At 40.7% G+C, this 18884-nt stretch overlaps 1 protein-coding gene across 1 annotated transcript in view; it reads left to right on the forward strand.

The window, feature by feature from the left end:
- NR3C2 (nuclear receptor subfamily 3, group C, member 2) overlaps positions 1-18884 on the forward strand; it is a 209436-nt gene that overhangs the window by 154262 nt on the left and 36290 nt on the right. The window contains exons 4-5 of the mRNA XM_009327495.1: positions 16227-16565; positions 16984-17128. Of these exons, the coding sequence (XP_009325770.1) occupies positions 16227-16565; positions 16984-17128 (484 nt within the window). The remainder of the gene's footprint in view (positions 1-16226; positions 16566-16983; positions 17129-18884) is intronic.

Raw genomic sequence — 18884 nt, forward strand, 5'->3', positions numbered from 1 at the left:
TCCCTGTTCTGCTGTGTGACCGGAGAAGATCCCTTTTCTGCCATGTGGTGCGCCATGCGTGCTTAGAGGACAAAGAAGTGTTGAGAGGTCTGTACCGTGTAGGACTGCAATCCTCTCCTGCCTCGGCTCGCATATAGAACACTGCTGAGACTTACCGCTGCTGGTCTCCCACAACAGTGGGAAACAGCTTGCTGAAGTACCCTTTGGATATCGAAGGGAAATAAAATAGATTTCACCTTGCAAATTACATAGTTCATCGCTCTGTCTGCAGAGACTGCCTGTGAAATTTGAGTCTCGGGTTTGCATACATTTACATATGTAAGGCACTTCATGCGCAAGATGTTGTGAGTGATTTGTAGTCTTCACTTGCAGATATCCTAATCTTTTATACATTAAAATATTTCAATAATCTGAAAAATAGATTAAATGAGAGAATCAGTAATAAGATACAGTACTTCACCTTTTTGCCCAACTTTCCATTTTCTGTTTAATAACTCATACTAGTAGGGATTTAAAACTGCGGTATTATTTTCAGTTACTGCAGCTTACGTGGTTTATATTATCATTGTTCCTATCTTTTTGAGAAAAAGAAAGCAATAGGGAGAAAAGGAAGAGAAAAAACCCATGAGTATTAGAAAACTGAAAACTAAGAAAAACTTAAATACAGCAAAAATGTATCCTCTTGGTTTTCTTCAAAATTTCTACCAACTTTCTACTAACCAAGGTTTCATAAATTTGAAAGGAAAAAAATCCCTGTGTGTGAGGAACTAAAGCAATTTCGGGTACATGTATGGTTAACTTTTATTTTTCATTTAAACTTTAACTGCAAAGTATTTTGAAATGCCCATTAACTGTAACTGCATTTTTATTTGCATTTATTATATAGCATTTTCTTCTGAGGGAATCTAGTCAATTTTTTTTTTTAACTTGAACATTCAGCTGGGTTTGCGTCAGTTCTTCCAAGAGACTTTTACCAAGATACAGCAGTATATTGAAGTTATTTCTAGGTTTTGTGAAGCAAAACCTCATGTTGTCAATTTTCCTCCCGTTTTAGCAGGACAGCTTAGTTATGGAACCTACCAATATCTAGGTTATCATTAGTATTGTTTCAAAGAACATTCATATTTTTCTAGGTGTGACAGTTTCAGAAAACGTGTGTTAGATACAAATCCATCAAGTTATGAGATTGTGTTAAAACCTGTGCTTTCTCTTAGCAGAGAAGTGAAGCACTGATTCACCTACTTTTATTTGCATGTACAGTGTATTGAGCCCAAGCGAGTAATGTAACCTTAAGACGTAGCCTGCAACCATGCTACCTTGTGCAGTGATTTTGTTAGGTCTCCCAAGTTGTCTCGTGGGCGTACTCGTAAGAGGGATCAGCAGGGAAATTTGTGTTGCTGCATGGAGACCATGTTGGTGACTCTTCAGAAGAGGTCATCGTTCTGCCTGAGTAAGGGTCAGAAGGCGCTTAAGATGCTGCTGTTGCTGCACCACCACCCCACACCTCGTGAATATATATTTAAAAAAAAAAGAAAAAAAAAGTCAGTCCTGCTGTTTTGGATGTTGTAGGAATCAATTTGTTCAGCAATGAACTTTTCCTACTTTTGTGTCCATCTTCCTCCTTGTTACAAGATACTGCTCTTGCCCTGCTCTTGATGTGACCCTCTGACTTTTCAACTTGAACCATCCTCAAGAATATTGTAGATGACTATCAGAACAGTCACGTGCCACAACTATTAAGAAACTATTTGGGAATGATGATTAAAAATGTGGAATTTTGAACAGGGCTGGTAATGTCAGAGTAATCTCTCAGGCATCGATTAAAAAATGGTGTTGAAAGCGTGTTCTTGTACTTTGCATTTGGCTGATGATTTTATTTCATATGTGAAGGCAGCTCAAGAAGATGCACTGCAGTAGACCAAAAGCACACAGCTTGCATCCAGCAATCCTTGATCGAACTCCTAATTGGGTTCATGTTCTCAGTCCTCCTTTGTTTTTTTCAAGTTTTGCTGGTTTCAGCTCCACCTTCTGACGAGCGCCCAGCTGCCAGCAGCATTTGTCTTTCCTCCAGGAACAGCCTTTCAGGCTTTTGGCACGGGTCTGCTGAACTCCAGACTTCCCTGTTTTTATCTGCTGGACACTCCATCGTACCATTCATGGCATAACACCCTTGGTTGCCAGCCTCGCAAAGGAGCTGCCACTTTTCTGGGCTCCTGCTGGGAGTATGTGTCCCAGCCTGCCTCGTGTCACGTGGCGGCACTGTGCATGCAGGCTCTATGGGGTTTTGTCTGATTTCAGCAGTATACAGCACTCGCTGTACAGGCTCAGAGGTTGCTCTTTCCTGAGTGGTTCATATATTCTATACGTGGTGTCTTGCTTTGGTTCAAAACACAAAATGGAGAGGGGCGATCACAGCTTTCTGAGAGGAAGGTTTAGGTCCTCCCAAATGAGGTGCAAAAAAAAAAATCTCCCACCGTTGTGCTGTTGTCAGGGAATACAACTGAAGCACAGCAGTAGCTCTTACTTGGATGCCTTCTGCCAGGCATTCGCTGGCTGGCTTGCATGGATCCCCTGTGCAGTGCTCGTGAGCTTTTAAGCTTTTCTGTCTGTTGTCAGGGCTCCAGCTTTCACCTCCAGAATGCTCCCAGAGTAGATGACGTTTGTGGCCTCTTGACTCCCCAGGACCAAGGCTGACCCCCGCTTTTTCTCCTGTGCCCTGGTACACCACTTCTCTGTCTTGTAGGGCATTTAAATTTAACAACCTATTTTCATGAGGAAATGAACTGCTGTTTATCTTTGTTGCTCATACAGATCATAGAATCATAGAATCATGCATAAAAGCAAGCAAGCCCGTAACACCTCTGTTCATTGCTTTGTCTCATTGTGCTGGAGCAGACCAGAGTGCTCCAGCGTTTCCAAAATTCGTTACACACAGCTCTTGGTGATGTTTTGTTTGTTTCCTGAATCACCAAATTATCATGCTTCCTTCACAGTGCTCTAAGTCCATATCCTTTTTACTCTTCCCCACAGTAGAAGTGTAGTCCCTTCTATGAAAGCATGCCTGTGTCTCACGTTCCGCTTTCCAGAGCTGCTGCTTATCACCAGAGCCCTTCTGAAACTTCCCCCTGTGGTCTGTGGTGGTGTGTTTCCATTACCCACTTCCCCATCACTGCGAGAAGCTGTAGGAGCAGGAGGAACTTGTCCTTTTAGCTTCTGCCGAGCCATTGCTTCAGGAAGTTTCCACCTGAGTAAGAGGGCGTGAAAATTTAACTTGTCATGTCTGACACAACCTTGACCAAAGTATGGTGGGCACACTATGCTGAATAGTGGTTTTTGTTAAAACCCTCATTAGTTGCCTGCAAGTGTGCTGTGGACCAATTTGGAAGAGCCTGGAGTAGAGCAATGAGAATGATCAGCAGTCTTTAAAACTTGACTGGCGGGGACAAATTGAGTTACTTGGTATTGTCTGGTCCTAAAAAAGGCTGGAGGGAAGTGTTGGTAAAGAGAAAAAGGAGATGATCTGCTTTCCATGTCTGTGAAAAGCAGGACAAGAAGTAATGAGCAGCAAGGAAGATGCAAGTGAGGAAATGGAGAAGTATCTGTTACTGTAAGGCCAGGGAAGCACTCAAATAGATGGTCTGGGGAAGATGTGGAGTCTGTCATTGGGCATCTTAAAGATCAGATAAGACAAACATTTGTCAGAAGTGATGAGGGTACAGTTGCCTCTGGTCTGAGCAAGAGGATGGATTGTGCTACTGTCCCAGGTCTCTTCCAGACTATGATTAATATCAGGTGAGAGGAGTTAAGCTAGATAATTTATGTGCAAATCAAAAAAATGTGAAAATGTTATTTTCATGTACAAAAAGACTTTTTAAATTTTGACACCACTGATCTTCATTGAATGAGCTATTATTCTGTATCTCTGTCCTCTGTGTGACAGTATGTTTTGAAGAAGCAATGATGCTAAGACTATGCAAGTCGTGCTCTTTCTTCTGACATTGTGTTGCTTTTTTGATTGTCTGCTACTTTGGTACTTCACAGGTTTTAAATTGACTCTAGAGCTGTGGTTTACTCCAGTAATGTCACAAGGAAAATTTATTCAATCACAGATTGTGCCTTAGCACGTGAATCTGTTGTTCTTTCCCCTTGCACTCTCATATGTACTTTGGTTCAGAATTACCTTAGTAACTTGTATTTTGTTTTGAATCTTGTTTCCTGCTTTTTTCCCCCCACCAATTCCAAGTGCATGCCTTTCCATTTTTAGTTCTGTGTTTTGCTAAAATAAGTGTGAGAAGTGGCAAGGTTACCTGACTCAAAAAGCAGACTGGAGTTCGATGTTAGTAGAAAGAACAATCCACAGCGGGTTATGAAGGAAACGTTGAGCACGTTTAAGCCTTAGAAATACACAACAGGCAAGAAGGTGCTGTTTAACAAAGAGGAAGGCAAGGTGAAGGCACCGGTTGGAGCGTTCCTGAGCCACCTAGTACCACACGTCGTCCTGCAAAGTGGTGCTGGTGATTTGTGTGCTTTTGTGGTTCTCTGCCATCAGTTTTCCCATTTCCCCCAACGCTGTAACATTTTAGTAATGGAAATGATCTTCCCTGCATAATATCCCTGCAGAAGGTGCGAGAGGAGGAATACTGTAGAACCTGAGCTCACAAGACTAGTCCACCCTGAATGGGCAGTAAGGGGATTTGTCAGTAGGGAGTTGAGAAGATACTGATGTGGGGCAACTCTCCTGTCCTCAAAACCATGCAGTTGTCATACTGGAAAGAAAGAGCTGAGGAAACTCGTGTGTCGCTTCTGGGTCTGTCTGCACATGGACCAAGCACATTCAGGCATGTCATTTAGACATCTTCTTATGAGAGGCATGTGTCAATTTTAGTCATTACTGGCATTTCATACACAACTACTTCAACTTCAGGAGAATTTAGAAATGTGCCATGCTGTCAGTCGCAAAGAGATACTCATGATTCAGATCATACATGTGGGTAATATTACAGAGTTGCATTTTCCCTGGAAAGGTGGTTAATATCACATACAGGGTGTTTGACTAATGTTCAGGGTGATTTATTAAAGCAGGAGATTAACATGGTTTTTGGTTCGTTGGGTTTTTTTAATGACTAATCATGAACTGGATGGTGAAAAACATGGCTGAGATGACTGCAGAAGATAAACAGCCAGCTTGTATTTCACAGATAGCGTTGCTGTTCTGGGAAGTGGGGTAGATGATTTCTAGAAGATGAGGGACAGACCAGCAGCATTGAATATATTAGAAATAAGGTCATTTGAGAGAAATCTGAGTTGATAAAAACTGGTGATACGGAAATCCTACAGGCGAGGAGACAAAGTATCTCAAAATTTTTGTTACTTGGGAAAAATACCAGTGGGGATGTGGTGCATTACGATGTAACCAGAAAAACCGCAGAGGGAAGTGCAGCACTTACCAAGCTGAGTTCTAGTAATAGTAGTGCAAGAACAAAAATGAATCATTTAAAGCATGGCACACTCTTTAGCATGGAGTGGAAGCGTGAGCACTCAAGATATGGGATGAGAGGTGCTGCGGCAGAGTTTGCTTATTGATGCTTTTGAAAAACTCTGAAAAGCTTGTTGAGTACCTGTGTCTCCAATGTAAATATGAAGAGGAAATTTCACATGCAGTGAATGACTACAGGACTGTATCGGGGCAATTGAGATGGCTTAATGTTATGATCAGGATGAAGGGCACATAAATCATGGAACAGACTTAACATTGGGTATCAACCCAAATAAAAGCAAGAGAGAAGACTTGGACGAGCAACGCCTGCAGAAGGTTGGACAGGAATGGGTGTCTTGGGAGGAAGGTTGTCGCTTGGCACAAGGCAGAAACCAGTGATCATAGCCAAGAGCACTCAGTCTGGTACAGTGGAAGATTTCAAAATCTGTTCTCCAAAGTTTCCCTAACTTTGTTTTTAACCAAATTATTACCAGTGCTAGCAGTTCAAGCTGCTGATGTTTCATTGCTGCAGGTGTCTTAGAGTTGTAGGTGACAAATACTGGAATTGTAGGTGACCTACTCATCGTGTTTGTTGTTGGTATTTTACTGCTAGTCTTTAAATCTATTTGATGAATAGTCGAAACTACTGATGCATTTGGTAGACAACGCTTAGCTCAAAAATTGTTGAATTTGCCATACATTTGAAGAATGAATAAATAATCAGTAAAATATGAGTTTTGGGAGCATCTGAAAAGGACTGATTAAGTTTGGCTTTCATCAACATTATAATTTTATTTTGTAAGCTTTTTTTAAGGCTTTGTTTTTTGGATGATTTAAATATTTAGAAAATGCATTTCTTTTGAAATTAATGAAGAAGTACAAGAGGGAGTTTTATGTACCAAAAACCTTAGCTGTGAGACTGTATTATGTCAGTTTGGGATTTTACATGAAATATATGTGGGGGAAATGTTCATACTTTAGCCATTTCTCATTAAAAAGCTTTATCAAAAACAGCTTGATTTGATTTTAACAGGAAACCACTAATTGGCATTTGGTAAAAGTTGTTCCCACACGGGGAGGAGTACCCCTATGAAACTGTTATTTTTCAATTAATTATCACTTTGAGGATTGCTGAGAAACAAGCAAATGTGTTAGACATTTTCCCTGACAACCTAAATATTCCTGTAAAATGCACTTTGGAACTCAGCTTTCTTTTGTCACTTTTGTCCGCTATCTCTTCACAAATGCGTAGCCTGAAGCTTGGCACAGCTAAAAAAGGGATTAATTCCCTCTGTCTCTTACTGAAACCCTCCCCAGTGCCTTCCCTTCTTGACTGCTGTGGACATCACTGTCCCACTCATCAGACAAGTAGGTAACCTGAGCTTCATCATTGAGTCCGACCTCAAAATACTCAAGATTTGATCTGGGCTTTCACCTTAGTTTTTCTGAGACAACTGTGATGGCTTCTGTGCCGTCTGCAAGGCTGCTTCTTTTATCCGTGCTACAAAGGCCATCCCTGCGAGCAGATCTCCGTGGCTATGGATCCACAGTCCTGAATCCTGCGTGCAAAAGCCAGTGCACTGCAGAGGAACCGTGTCTGTTCTGTGAGATGTGTGCGAACGCTGTCGTAAGGTGCCACCTCCCTGGAGGTGTTTGTATTTCACCGCTCAATTTCTCTAACCATAAGTATAATCAGAAGGAAATGCAGAATTCTCATTAAAATATGATAAGATGTCTCATTAAGTGGGCACGTAATTACTTGAAATAGTATTCTCCAAAAGTAGCTGTCAGTGGTTTGCTGTCACACTGGAAGGGCATCTGAAGTAGAGTCCTGCTGAGGGTCGGTTCTGGGTCTACAATTTTACTAATTACTTGCATAACAAAGTAGAGAGTAAATATGTAAATCTACAGATTTGGAAATTCTCCTCTGTGGCCAGAATCAGAATTCGAAAGCAAAAGCATCTTCAGTTCTAGTGTCTGAAACCAACACGATGGCATTTTCAGTAAAGTGCAGATGGTTATGTTGAGAAGTACAAGCTGAGGTGTGCAAGAATGAAATACCTGAGTGCAGCTGTTTAGACACTGCAGTGAAGTAAGAAGCACGGTTGCGTGATGATTGTATGTTAAATTTAGAGTCAGCGATGTAAAATTGTTGCAAAAATAGGCAAGTCTTGTTTGATACTAAGACATTATTCTGTTATCGGAGCTGGCAAGTGTGGGCCTGATGATTGTGTCTGGTTTTCAGCACTGCTGGTCAGGTGGTGGGGATGGGGCAACCTTCTGAAATTGTCACCTACGTTCCTGTGCCGGTTGGTAGGATTAGCAGTACGGGTGTCCTTCCTGATGGACGTCTCTCATCTCTTCTTGTAGATCTCCAGTGTGGTGTCCCTTGATAACCTATTCCAATTTTTCACAGACCTTTACATTTCGAAAGGTTTCCTTAACATCTAAACTGAATCTTCCTTCCTGAAATTTCATATCGTGTGCCTGAAGAAAGGTGTGTACAGACTAGAGACCGCCCAAGGAAGAACAAGGACAATAAGAAGCTTAGCAAAAAACATGAATCTGTAAGGAAGAGTTGAAGAAAATTAATTTATTTTAGTGTAGAAGAGAGAAACATACTAAGAAAGCCATGATACCAGTCTTTCAATACAAAAAGTGGTGTAAAAGAGGGACAGGAATGATAAGTTGTTCTTTATGGCCACTGGGGGAATGATGAAGAGCAATCGACTTTACTGCAGCAAAAATGATGCGACATTGGAGATGTTGGGGGAAAACTGAGTGGTTAGATGTTGGAGGAAGATGGGGGATATTGCGGAATTCCCTTTATTAGAGATTAGTAACATACTGGGTTGGGCAAAGTATAGTTGATCCTCCTCAAAGCAAGAGGATAAACTGCTTCACATATATTGTTTCTGTGCTTCACAATGCTGTACTGGAGCAGCATTGCACTGCATTGTATATTAGAATCTGTTCCAAACAAAACAAAATGCAAACATGTCTGAAATTGTTGTATAAGTAAGCAAACTAATGAGCAGGAAATACTTACCTAGTTACAGTCAGTTTTATTAGTAGTTTAAATCCAGCTAGAATAAAGAACCAAAATATGTTTAAATGAACACAATGAAAATAGTATACAATTATGTAGATTAAAATGTGCTTTAGAAGCTCTTTCTTTCATCGGTGCTGTACCTCCCTTTTTGGTATACCGAATGTGAACCAAAAACAAGAATTACATTTATGGAAGTGCCTGGATCTTTGCAGGGTCTGACCGAAGGCAAATAAAATGTGACATACCCATAGATCAGACTTCATGCATGTTTATTCCTTGTCTTTAAGCTGCCCAATCCTGTCAGATTAAAGTGTTACTTATTAATTAGTAAGCAGTTGTGAATGATAATGGCAATGCCAGACTATGTCATTATTTCAGTTATGCCTACCATTTCATTCTACTGAATTCAATCATTGGCTTTGAGCTTATTCTCTAGTAGAAGCTTGCTTCTGCTGGTGGAGAATAAGAAATCAGGAAATTTTCATTGCTTTGTTATTTAAACTATACTGATTCCTCAGGCTCACAGCAAGTGATACCATTTTCTGTCACTTTCTGTCTCCTCTGGGTCACAGCTGTCAGAAACAGATTTTAAAATTTTTTTTGCTATGTGACGGCAGGACCTTTATTTTCTTCCTCACCAGCTGCAGTCTTCCTTTCTTTTTATATTTAGACAAAGTACTTGGTCTCTTCAGCATATCCCAAATGCCACTGCAGAAATCACCCTTGAAAAGCCATTGCTTTGCAAGAGCAAAGGCCTTTTGGTAGTGTGTCCTATATGATAAAGTAATCTTGTGCTCTTTTGTCCCCTGCTTCAGTAGTTGCTTTTCATTTGCTTCCTCCCCTTGGTCTGTCCAGTCAAACCAGTGTCTCATCCACTTGTCCGTGTGTCTCCCAGATTTGTACCTGGCCCTTCCTCCTACGCATGGGACAACGCTTGGGTTCACATTTAGAGGTTCTTCATCTACCGCAGCTCTACCTGAAAAGCAGTGGTTTGCTTCCCAAAGTGGGTAGTTGGTTTATGGAAGCTTTAGGGTCCTGTCTTGGTTGTTCTCTTCTTTGTTTCCTGAAGAATAAAGGGTGCATGCCTGAATGCACTTTGTAGAGCAAATGGGATGATGCTCTAAGATCTTGTTTGCATTACTGCTTTTCACTTTATTCCATGCATTTGCGTGCATATGTGTGTGTATATATATATATAAAATGTCTGTATTATCTAGAAATTTCTCAGCAAAATCTCATACCCATTGTGCTAGACACTTAAGTGAAAAAATGTCTGTACCAAGATAGCTCAAAATTTTCATATATGTCAAGATACAACAGATTTGGGGGAAGGGAAACACTATTTGTGGTAGCAGTAAAATAGCTAATGAGAACAGATGTCAGCTCACTGAAGTAAGTGAGGCAAAGGCACCAGGCAAACATGATGAAAAGACTCAGAGGAGGAAAAAGTGGCATTTTGATGGAGCAGTTATCTATACAAAGGTGGAAGCAAGCGACAATGTGTGTATGCTTGGTGAGGGCTCAGAGGAGAATCTACCCAAAGGCTGTTACAGCTGCCTCAAGGGGAGAATTGGCAGCTTGATCCTTTGGTGACTGGTGCAGCAAGGTGCCATAGGTTGCTTTTGGAGAGGAGAAGCAGGCGGCAGTGGAGGGGTGTGCAGGAAAGCCCTCAAGCATTTGGCGTGGGGTGGAAAGGAGAAAGCTGACAGCTGTTCAGGTTGGGAAGGAGGTGGTGGTTATAGCTCAGGTGCAGAGCTCGAGCAGTGAGGTTGGGACCTGGATGGAGGAGCTCAAGTATTTGAAATGCGGGTGTACACTGGTGTGGCATACAGAGCTGGCACAAGTTAAAGGTGGTCAGAGTGTGTTTGTTTTGCAGCATATTGTCTACCCTTAGACTGCCTAGATCACTGGTAGTACTGTACATGCTTTGAAATCCCAAATTATACCTTGTTTGAAGTGCATATTGTGATTTTTTTTTTTCGCCTTTGTCTTTTACTCAAATTGCCGCTTTCTCTTCTCCTTACCTCTTTTTTAAAACTCCGTAGCTTTCTGTGTTCTGTGCTGTGTCCATTTTGGTTTCCCCTTTCCTTCTGTTGATGTTCTCTGCTTTACACTAGAGGTAGCATATGTTCTTATAATGTGCTTTTGATATCACTTACTGATTGAAATATGTTCTGCAACATGGATAGAATAAAGATCTGTTGGGTCAGGATCAGCTTGGTCCTGGCTCTGGCAGAGCTTTACATACATGATAAATAAAGCTCTTGGTCGCCTCTTTGCATGCCTTTAGCTATGCAAATAATAATTGGTTTTTGCTAGGCGGCAAGGCAAGCTCTGAATATCATCTTTTAAAAAAAATCTGATTCCAGGGGATTATCACTGCAAGTCTTGTAATTCACTCTACATAGAACTACGGATAATTTTCTAAACTTCAGATTTCACTTTAGAGCACTGGATGCCAGCATGAATTTGCAGAGCATTTTAGATTGTTCATTTGCTAAATTCGAACACTGATACAATTCTGCAAACAAGATATTACTCTGTTATAAAACTGCTGAGTTAAATCATAATATTTATGTGTTCTTTTATCTACTCTTGATAGCATTTTGTTCTTTGGCATTTTTGGATCCCTTTTTTTTTAACAATAATGCTGATGAAAATTATTAATTTTGAGCCTGTGAAAAATAGTTACCAGATGTGTGGCTGTGTGGAGTCCATAAATTAATTTGTGTATAATCCCTGGGGACAGAGGGAGTATAGATTAGCTCCCTCTAGACCCAACTTGTATAGCATGTGTAAGTTTACAATGGTATTTTTAAAAAGCCCGTATAGTAGCTTACCTGTCTTATAACTACCGTAAAACCTCAAACTTAACCTTTAAAAATCGGGAATGCCATAGATTTGTAGCTGATGCTCACATTAATTTGTACTCAGAAAACAATTTAAAATAGGGTCACATCCAGTTAACGTCCTGTTATTTGACCCAGAATAGCATTCACTGTTGCAGATGACCAGAAGATGGCACGAAAACTCCCGATCCTGAAATCTCAGGCCTCCCTGTTTTGGCTCTGTGACAGGAGTCTTACAGATGAAGGGTCAATACTAAGGAACCAGTTGTCCGAATCTGAATTCACCCCAATATCCTGCCAATTAAGTCCCGTCTTCTTGCTAGATCGTAAGGCTGAGGCTGTAACAAGGGGGGGAAGATATTAATTTGCCTTACAGTCTTAACAGTGCTTAAGACTGTGTTAAACTGGTTTTAATATGGTGTCTCAGCCTTCCTCAGTGCCGCTGCAGCAATACCATTGTCCCTTTCTAGGCAGGTGGGACTGGCACTGAGGGTGATAAACAAGCAAGCTGGTGTTTGCGGGCTGCTCTCATTGAGGTCTTCCAAGCACGTGGAACAACGTGTTCTGCAGAATTTGCAGGCTTTTCTTTGAACATGTTGGACACAGGCCTGCTCATATTAAATCCAGGTAAAACTTTGCCTGTTGCTTCCAGAGGAACAGGGACTGCTATTTTTGGTCAGACTTACAGCTTATTTATTCCTCTGTTATACTGTAATTTATTGTTAGAGCTACAGAGGAGGTCTGTTGGACGTGCCTTTTTAAAGTCCAACTTTATGTGACTTTTCAGATGCTTCACCTTATTTTTCATTATTATTACTGCAGCGTACAAGACTTTCTAAAATACTTATTCCACAAAAGTCGTGTCAGATATTTGAGGTGTTAACCTCAGGTATATCTGCAGTGTGTCTTTCACTATTGTTTGTTTTTCTTCAACTATTACTCTACCTCAGGTTATTTAAAAATACAAGGGATTATAATACGATATCCTGACTGCAATAACGCTGAACAGGAGGGGCAAGAAGTCCTGCAATTAGAGATAATATGCAGTCACTGGCTGTGCAGACATTTGGGTGAAAGTCTTGTCCTAACCCCAAATGGGCTTCAGACTTCAGCTTTGCCGTATGAAATGCCCCATGCATGCCCCATCCCCTGGTCTGCATGGAGACCATTTCCACGCAGCAGCCCTGATGAGCATGGCTTTCACCCACCGATTCAGAGGTGGCTTTGTCAGTTTTATAGTTGGTATTGCAGTTAGAGAGCGAATGTGAAAAACAGCTTCAAAAGACCGACTTGGAGTACGTACTGCTCAGAGTTTGTATTTAATCTTTAGTTGTTGGTTTCTGTGGGAGTTACCAAACCAGTTGAGCTACAGCACTGGCATGAAGCCAAATGAAAAATACAGTTTTCTTCACTGTAAACATGACTGTCAAGCAGTAATGTTTTTCTCAGCTTCATTTTAAAGGCATTTTAATGGAAGAAAATGAAACTAAAACACGTTTTTATGCCAGTATTATACATGGAAGAATGTTATTTCTTTTTTCTTTTAATGAAAAACTCTTAAAGAATAGAACATACAAAATTATGTCTTAATAAATATGTAATCAGTTATCTGTGTTGCTAGAGACTTGATGGAGTTCGTAAACCAATGCATTTCTTATTCTGGTGTAGTTATGGTGAGAATGCATTTTTTTTTTTGCCTCTGCAAACATGAAAGATATGTAAAGTTCTTTATTTTTAGTCTTGTTTTGATAACAGAAAAAAAAATAGTGCCTGATAAAACTTAATGAATAATAACAGCAAACACTGATCTCTATCCACTCCTGCAGGCTTATTTTTAAACTCTCTTTTCAGTGGCCAGTAGCTCTGTTAACTCATCTTCAAGTATTCTCCTGAACTTGGCCATCCTTGCTTTGCTTTTGGGATTTATTTTGTTGAAAAATGTGTAAGTTCAGCTTTGCCTTTCTAAGATAAATGCACACTATATTTAATTCTCACAGTGATTTCACCAGGACGTCGTCATGTAGGTGTGGCTGCACCAAACGGGGAACAGCAGCGTTTTCACTTACATTTCAGAATTAAATTTATCAGTTGTCTGCTTTGCCTGTAACTCCCTCCGTTGTATTTTGCAGAGTGAGGAAGAAGCTTGTTTAACAAAATGTCTGATTAGCTGCTGCTTTGTAAAATGGCTTTTTGGGTACTAGGATCAGAAATTGCATCTTGAAGATTGGATGTCTGCATCCACGTAACTTGATGCACCGGAGGATGAAAAATCCTTCAGTTGTGCTTCGTTGTTTGAATGAGCTTTTTTAAGAGTTTCGTAATAGAAAAGTAAGAAATAGAACTGGAAGGGAATTTATAAAAGTCTTCTCGTCTGTCCTGTCTCTTGAGACAGAATCAGCTGCAGTGAAACCTTTCCTGATAGATACTTGTCTCACCTCTTCCTTATAACCTCAAATGGCAGCGATTCCTTTGTTTCCCTATGTAATCTGTGCTAATGCTTCAGGTAATTAGGAAGTTTTTTTTAAGTATATGTGGATAGTTGAACAACAGAATTTTAAACTGAATTTTATTAGGACCAGCATATTTTTATTTGCATATCTAATCCTTTTATTAAAAAATTCAGCCTACCTCACTTGGTCTGGATGTTTGCAGGCATAGAGAAATTAAGAAATTGTTGAAAGCAGACATACATGCTGTAGGTGAATTAATGAAATGGTGTCCAGCTCTCTGAAGGAAAAGTGATGAAAGTTACACAAAGATCGCTGAAGTTCTCTGCAGATCTCCTGAGCGACGTTGATGCTGAAATTGGCCAGGAAGATCCTTCAACTGATGTTCAGATCATGCAATTACTGCGCGGTGCAATACGTGCTGCAGTAGTAATGAATTGTACTCAGGTTTTGAAGATGATAGTCAAGGGGTGGCTGTTTGACTGGACACCTTCAAGATCTTGTGTATGAGTGGTAACATCACTCTTTTCTGTATCAATGTCCCACGTTTACCCTAAGAAATAAGCTTTTCTTTTGGATCTTGGGATGAGCCAGCTCCTCAGAGTTCAAGGTACTGTCCCAGCAAGGAAGTGTTGAAAACAACAGGCTATTGTTGCACTTGGGCGTGCGTTGTCCTGGACCCTGGGCGTCTGTATCCTGCCTCGCAGGCGCTATGAGCTCAGTCACAGCCGCTGGCTCTGGGCAGGCAGCCCCAATTTCAAGGAAACGGTAAAACACTAATGGCTGCTGTCGCCAGCAATGGTCTCAGGGCAACACAGCTCCGCTGTTGAGGAGGGTTTTCTTAAAACGTGGCTTTTAAGGAGTTCGTAGAATTGTAATGAGGTAGTTCTGTGGATCTTTGTGGGGAGTTTTCTGCACTGTAGTAAGAGGAGTAGGAAGAAGCACATAGAGTAAGCCTTGAAAACTTCCCAGGAGGCAGTGGCATGGCATGCTGAGCTGGAGTGGAAGTGAATGTTTCGATGATGGTGAAGAGAGGAGGGGTGAGATGGAGGTTGGCCAGAAAGGATCCTGAAACTGCAGAAAAGGCGCTATATTTAAGGAAAGATAGGGAAGGGAATTGATGACAGGGGGAAAAGCTTGAGGAGACAGACTTGGGACAGGGCATGAGGGCATGGACTAAGAAGGGTGTTTGCAGCAGTATTCTAAGTAGGAGTGAGATAGACTTGTATTTACTGATGCCAGTAAAGGGGATGTTGCAATAATCAAGATACAGGAAGATAAAAGTCCAGACAAGGGTTTTAGCTGTGTACAGAGAGATAAGAAAGACTATATTTGAGAGAAATTACTCTGAAAGAGCTGCGAACATTTAAATTTGGTTCATTATTTATTGATTTTAAAGATTATTTTAGTTACATTTTCCTGTCACGAAAAGGAGGGTGATGGGCTTTTGGTTTGGTTTTTTGTGTGTGGTTTTTTTAACTTAATTGTCTTGCTTTTTATTTCCCATTCTTTCCTCACGCTACAAGATCATTTTGCTGGGATGGGAGCAGGGCTTTCTGCCTGCTTATGTATCTGTGCTTCACGTGGCAAAGTTGGGAAGGCAACCCACAGAGAATGGCTGGCATCTCTGCAAAGGGTGGAAGCACACTAGCGTTGCTGTCTTCTAAGAACACTTAGTAAAGAAAAGTACGGAGGGTAGCATTAAAAGAAAAAAGAAAAGAAAAAAGGGAAGGCAAATCATCAGAGAAATGTTGATGGCAGTGAGAAAAGTGTTACACGAGGCTTGGTGTTTTTTCTTCAACTGGGTAAATATTTTTAGCGTTATTTCAGAACTACTCAAGAGAAGGGGACGAAGCTCTTATGGAAGTATCAAAGCAGCAAAAGCAAAGGGATTTGACTAGCTTAGGCTGTTCAGAACGGATTGACTGCATTTCAAGTTGAGGCGCAGCCAGGGTGGGCACTAGGACTCAAAAGCTTAGGAGGGCTCCGGGTCTGCTAATTTTAGGCATTGCCAGGGAGATTTCTTTTGGTGACCAAATGCAATGGAGAAACTTGTGGGTGATAAGTGATTCATTTAAGCTACAAAACAAATAAACTTCTGAAATGTTCAATCGGCACTGACCACAGTAACTAGGATGTTTTATGCATGTCTGTATGGAGACAGATACTGGACATTCTATCACTTACAAAAACATCCAGTAAAGCAATGAAAATGAGCTTACATGCGTCTTTTGGTCCTTTTTGCAGTGTAACAATGCTGCAGGCAGTGAGGTATTTCTTAAGGTCCTGCATCTGTTTCACTTGAGAACTTTGCGATGATACTTCTGCTTCCATTTTCTATAAAGCCAGCGTTACACCAGCTTTCTGTAATGACTTGGTTCTTGTGCTGCTCATCTTCACAGCCCGGAAGTCCAAAAAGTTGGGGAAATTGAAAGGGATGCACGAGGAGCAGCCACAGCAGCGGCAGCAGCCACCACCCCAGAGCCCCGAGGAAGGGACGACGTACATCGCGCCTGTGACTGAGCCCTCTGTAAACACAGCACTTGTCCCCCACATGTCTGCTATCTCACCAGCACTTACTCCCTCTCCTGTTAAGATCCTTGAAAGCATTGAACCGGAGATCGTGTACGCAGGATACGACAGTTCGAAGCCAGACACAGCGGAGTACCTGCTTTCCACCTTAAACCGCCTGGCTGGCAAGCAGATGATTCAGGTGGTGAAGTGGGCAAAGATACTTCCAGGTAGGACCAGGAGGCATTTGGTGAAATTTCTCTTCACTGTTTCTTTTAGCTTAATGAACTATTTGCTTGACAAATTGCAGCTTTAATCTGTGGGCTGTGTTGAAAACCCTCACGGGGTGTGTGAGATGAACATCTGAGAGAAGATTATTGGGTTTTTTATTTATGTAATGTTTGTTTCATATGTCTGTGATTGGTATTTAAAAAGCTTTCATTTTGAATAACAGCCTCTTAAGAAGAAAACATGTTTTGTCAGTGGAATGAAAAATTATGGTTTTGTTTTTTCAGAAGTATACTTTGTGGGAGTGTTGCTCTTGTTCGTTAATGCTAGAAAAATAATGAGCAATGTACTCAGTGCTGGTTTGGCCAACCCTTGTAAAGCGCGATGTAGTTCATGGGTATTTTCTGGTTTGATCTCTAGGATTTAGAAACTTGCCTCTCGAGGACCAAATTACTTTAATTCAGTATTCTTGGATGTGTCTGTCATCGTTTGCCTTGAGTTGGAGATCGTACAAACATACAAACAGCCAGTTCCTCTATTTCGCTCCAGACCTGATCTTCGATGAGTAAGTATTCCTTAATGGTCTTTTTCAGTGCAGGCTGGAAGGATTACTCTGTCTTTATTTGGTTTTCAGGCATACCTGCAGTCTAAGAAAATTTCAGCTAATTCTGGCTTAAAAAGTAGCTTAACTTTTTTTTTTTAGTGACTCAGTTTTCAATCGGTGAAGCTTTGATACTGCCATCCGCTTCTCCTTATGTACGTGGATGTATTCTCAAACTAGGACCATCCTGCTGGCTTGAAATATGACTGATACACGACCAAGACTTATAGAAAAAAACATTTTTTTGTTATCTACTGGAGCTTGGAAAAATAACTTCTAGGAAATGTGAATGTTTAAATTGCCAGTTTTTTTCAGAGCAGTCATATAATGGTGCTTTTGTTAACAATATACAGCTGTTCAATGTGTTTTCTTGACAGTCTTAATTACCCTTCTTTGCAACCATGAAAGAAGCCAAAATGTTTTTTCAGTAATGAAACATAACTTCTTTTATGATGCATTCAGACAAAAAGAAGGATCAACCAAGGAGCCATTCCTTCTGAGTATGTGTGTTCCTTCATATTTTAAGTTTGTGTTTTAGTGCTTTGCTTTTGATGAGTATAATTTAATTTCTGCTCCATTCGCCTAGTGTTTATTCCAAGACAGTAAAGTCAAAATTTAAGCGAATACACAGGCAGTCAAACTGGGGTCACATCATATGCTTATCCCAGAAGGTTATTTTTTTTCCTAGAGGTAAAAATGAGACATAATAGGATATGAGTGCTCTTGAAGGAAAAAAAAACCCACAACAGGAAAAGAATGAACAAAAAATAACTTACCGCTCAATCTCCTGAAGCGTTCTGAAATGTTTTTCTTGAAGAAGATGCTTTGTCGCTGTCCATCTTAATAGTTTTTCTTTGATTTAGGAATTCCTAAATAATTAATGCATATGAGATTGGTCCCAAAGCAGTGAGCAATATCAAAGGAGGATCGTGTGGTTTGGGTTTTTTTCTTTTAAGAGGAGGAACTGGTGATTCACTGCGTGTGGTTGAAAATGTAGAGTCAGCCATTTTCCTGGTCGAAAGCACCTCCACTGTGACTTGGACATTAGCGAATCATCACGGAAAAAGTATCTCTAGCTAAAGCTAAGTGAAAATGTGAACTTTGAAGAGTTTAGTTCTCCTGGGGAAATGTAGACTAAAAGTTCAAACACAGAAGCAGCTTTCCCTCATCGGAAGAAAGTCAGTCGGGGGGTCAAAATTTATTGGACAGGGAAATCAATCTCGCTTGCAAATAAAAGTGTATGTGCATTGCTAGCATTCTTGATACTGCAGCTAGAAGCAGCTTCCAGAAGTCGAGATCAATTGTGAGTTTTATGCTTCAAGCCTTGAAGGTAGGTGCCTGCAGAATTATACTGAGGTTGAGGTTGGGATCCAGTTGGGAAAAGGAGTGCAATGTCATAGAGTGCAAAATAAAAACATACAAAACCAGATATGTATGTAAGATAGTGGTCAGGTCTTCTACATATTTAACAATGTACTCATTGCAGAACTACCAAAGGTAGCAGAAGGCAGGTGTTTCTGAAGAGAAGAAAAATAAATTACCAGGAGCTGTGTTGAGCTGTGAGATGTGGGACAGGGGCTTTTGAAGTAGCTAATCAGGGCAAGAAATTTCCTTGGAGGTAAAAGGGTAGGAGTTCAGTGCTTACTCCAGAGTGGCAATGGACACATCTCTGGAACGAGAGGTTTTTTCTCACTTCACTCATACTTCGTACTCAGTGGGA

The sequence above is a fragment of the Pygoscelis adeliae genome, unplaced genomic scaffold (genome assembly GCF_000699105.1).
Source record: "Pygoscelis adeliae isolate BGI_AS28 unplaced genomic scaffold, ASM69910v1 Scaffold157, whole genome shotgun sequence".
Lineage (NCBI taxonomy): Eukaryota > Metazoa > Chordata > Aves > Sphenisciformes > Spheniscidae > Pygoscelis > Pygoscelis adeliae.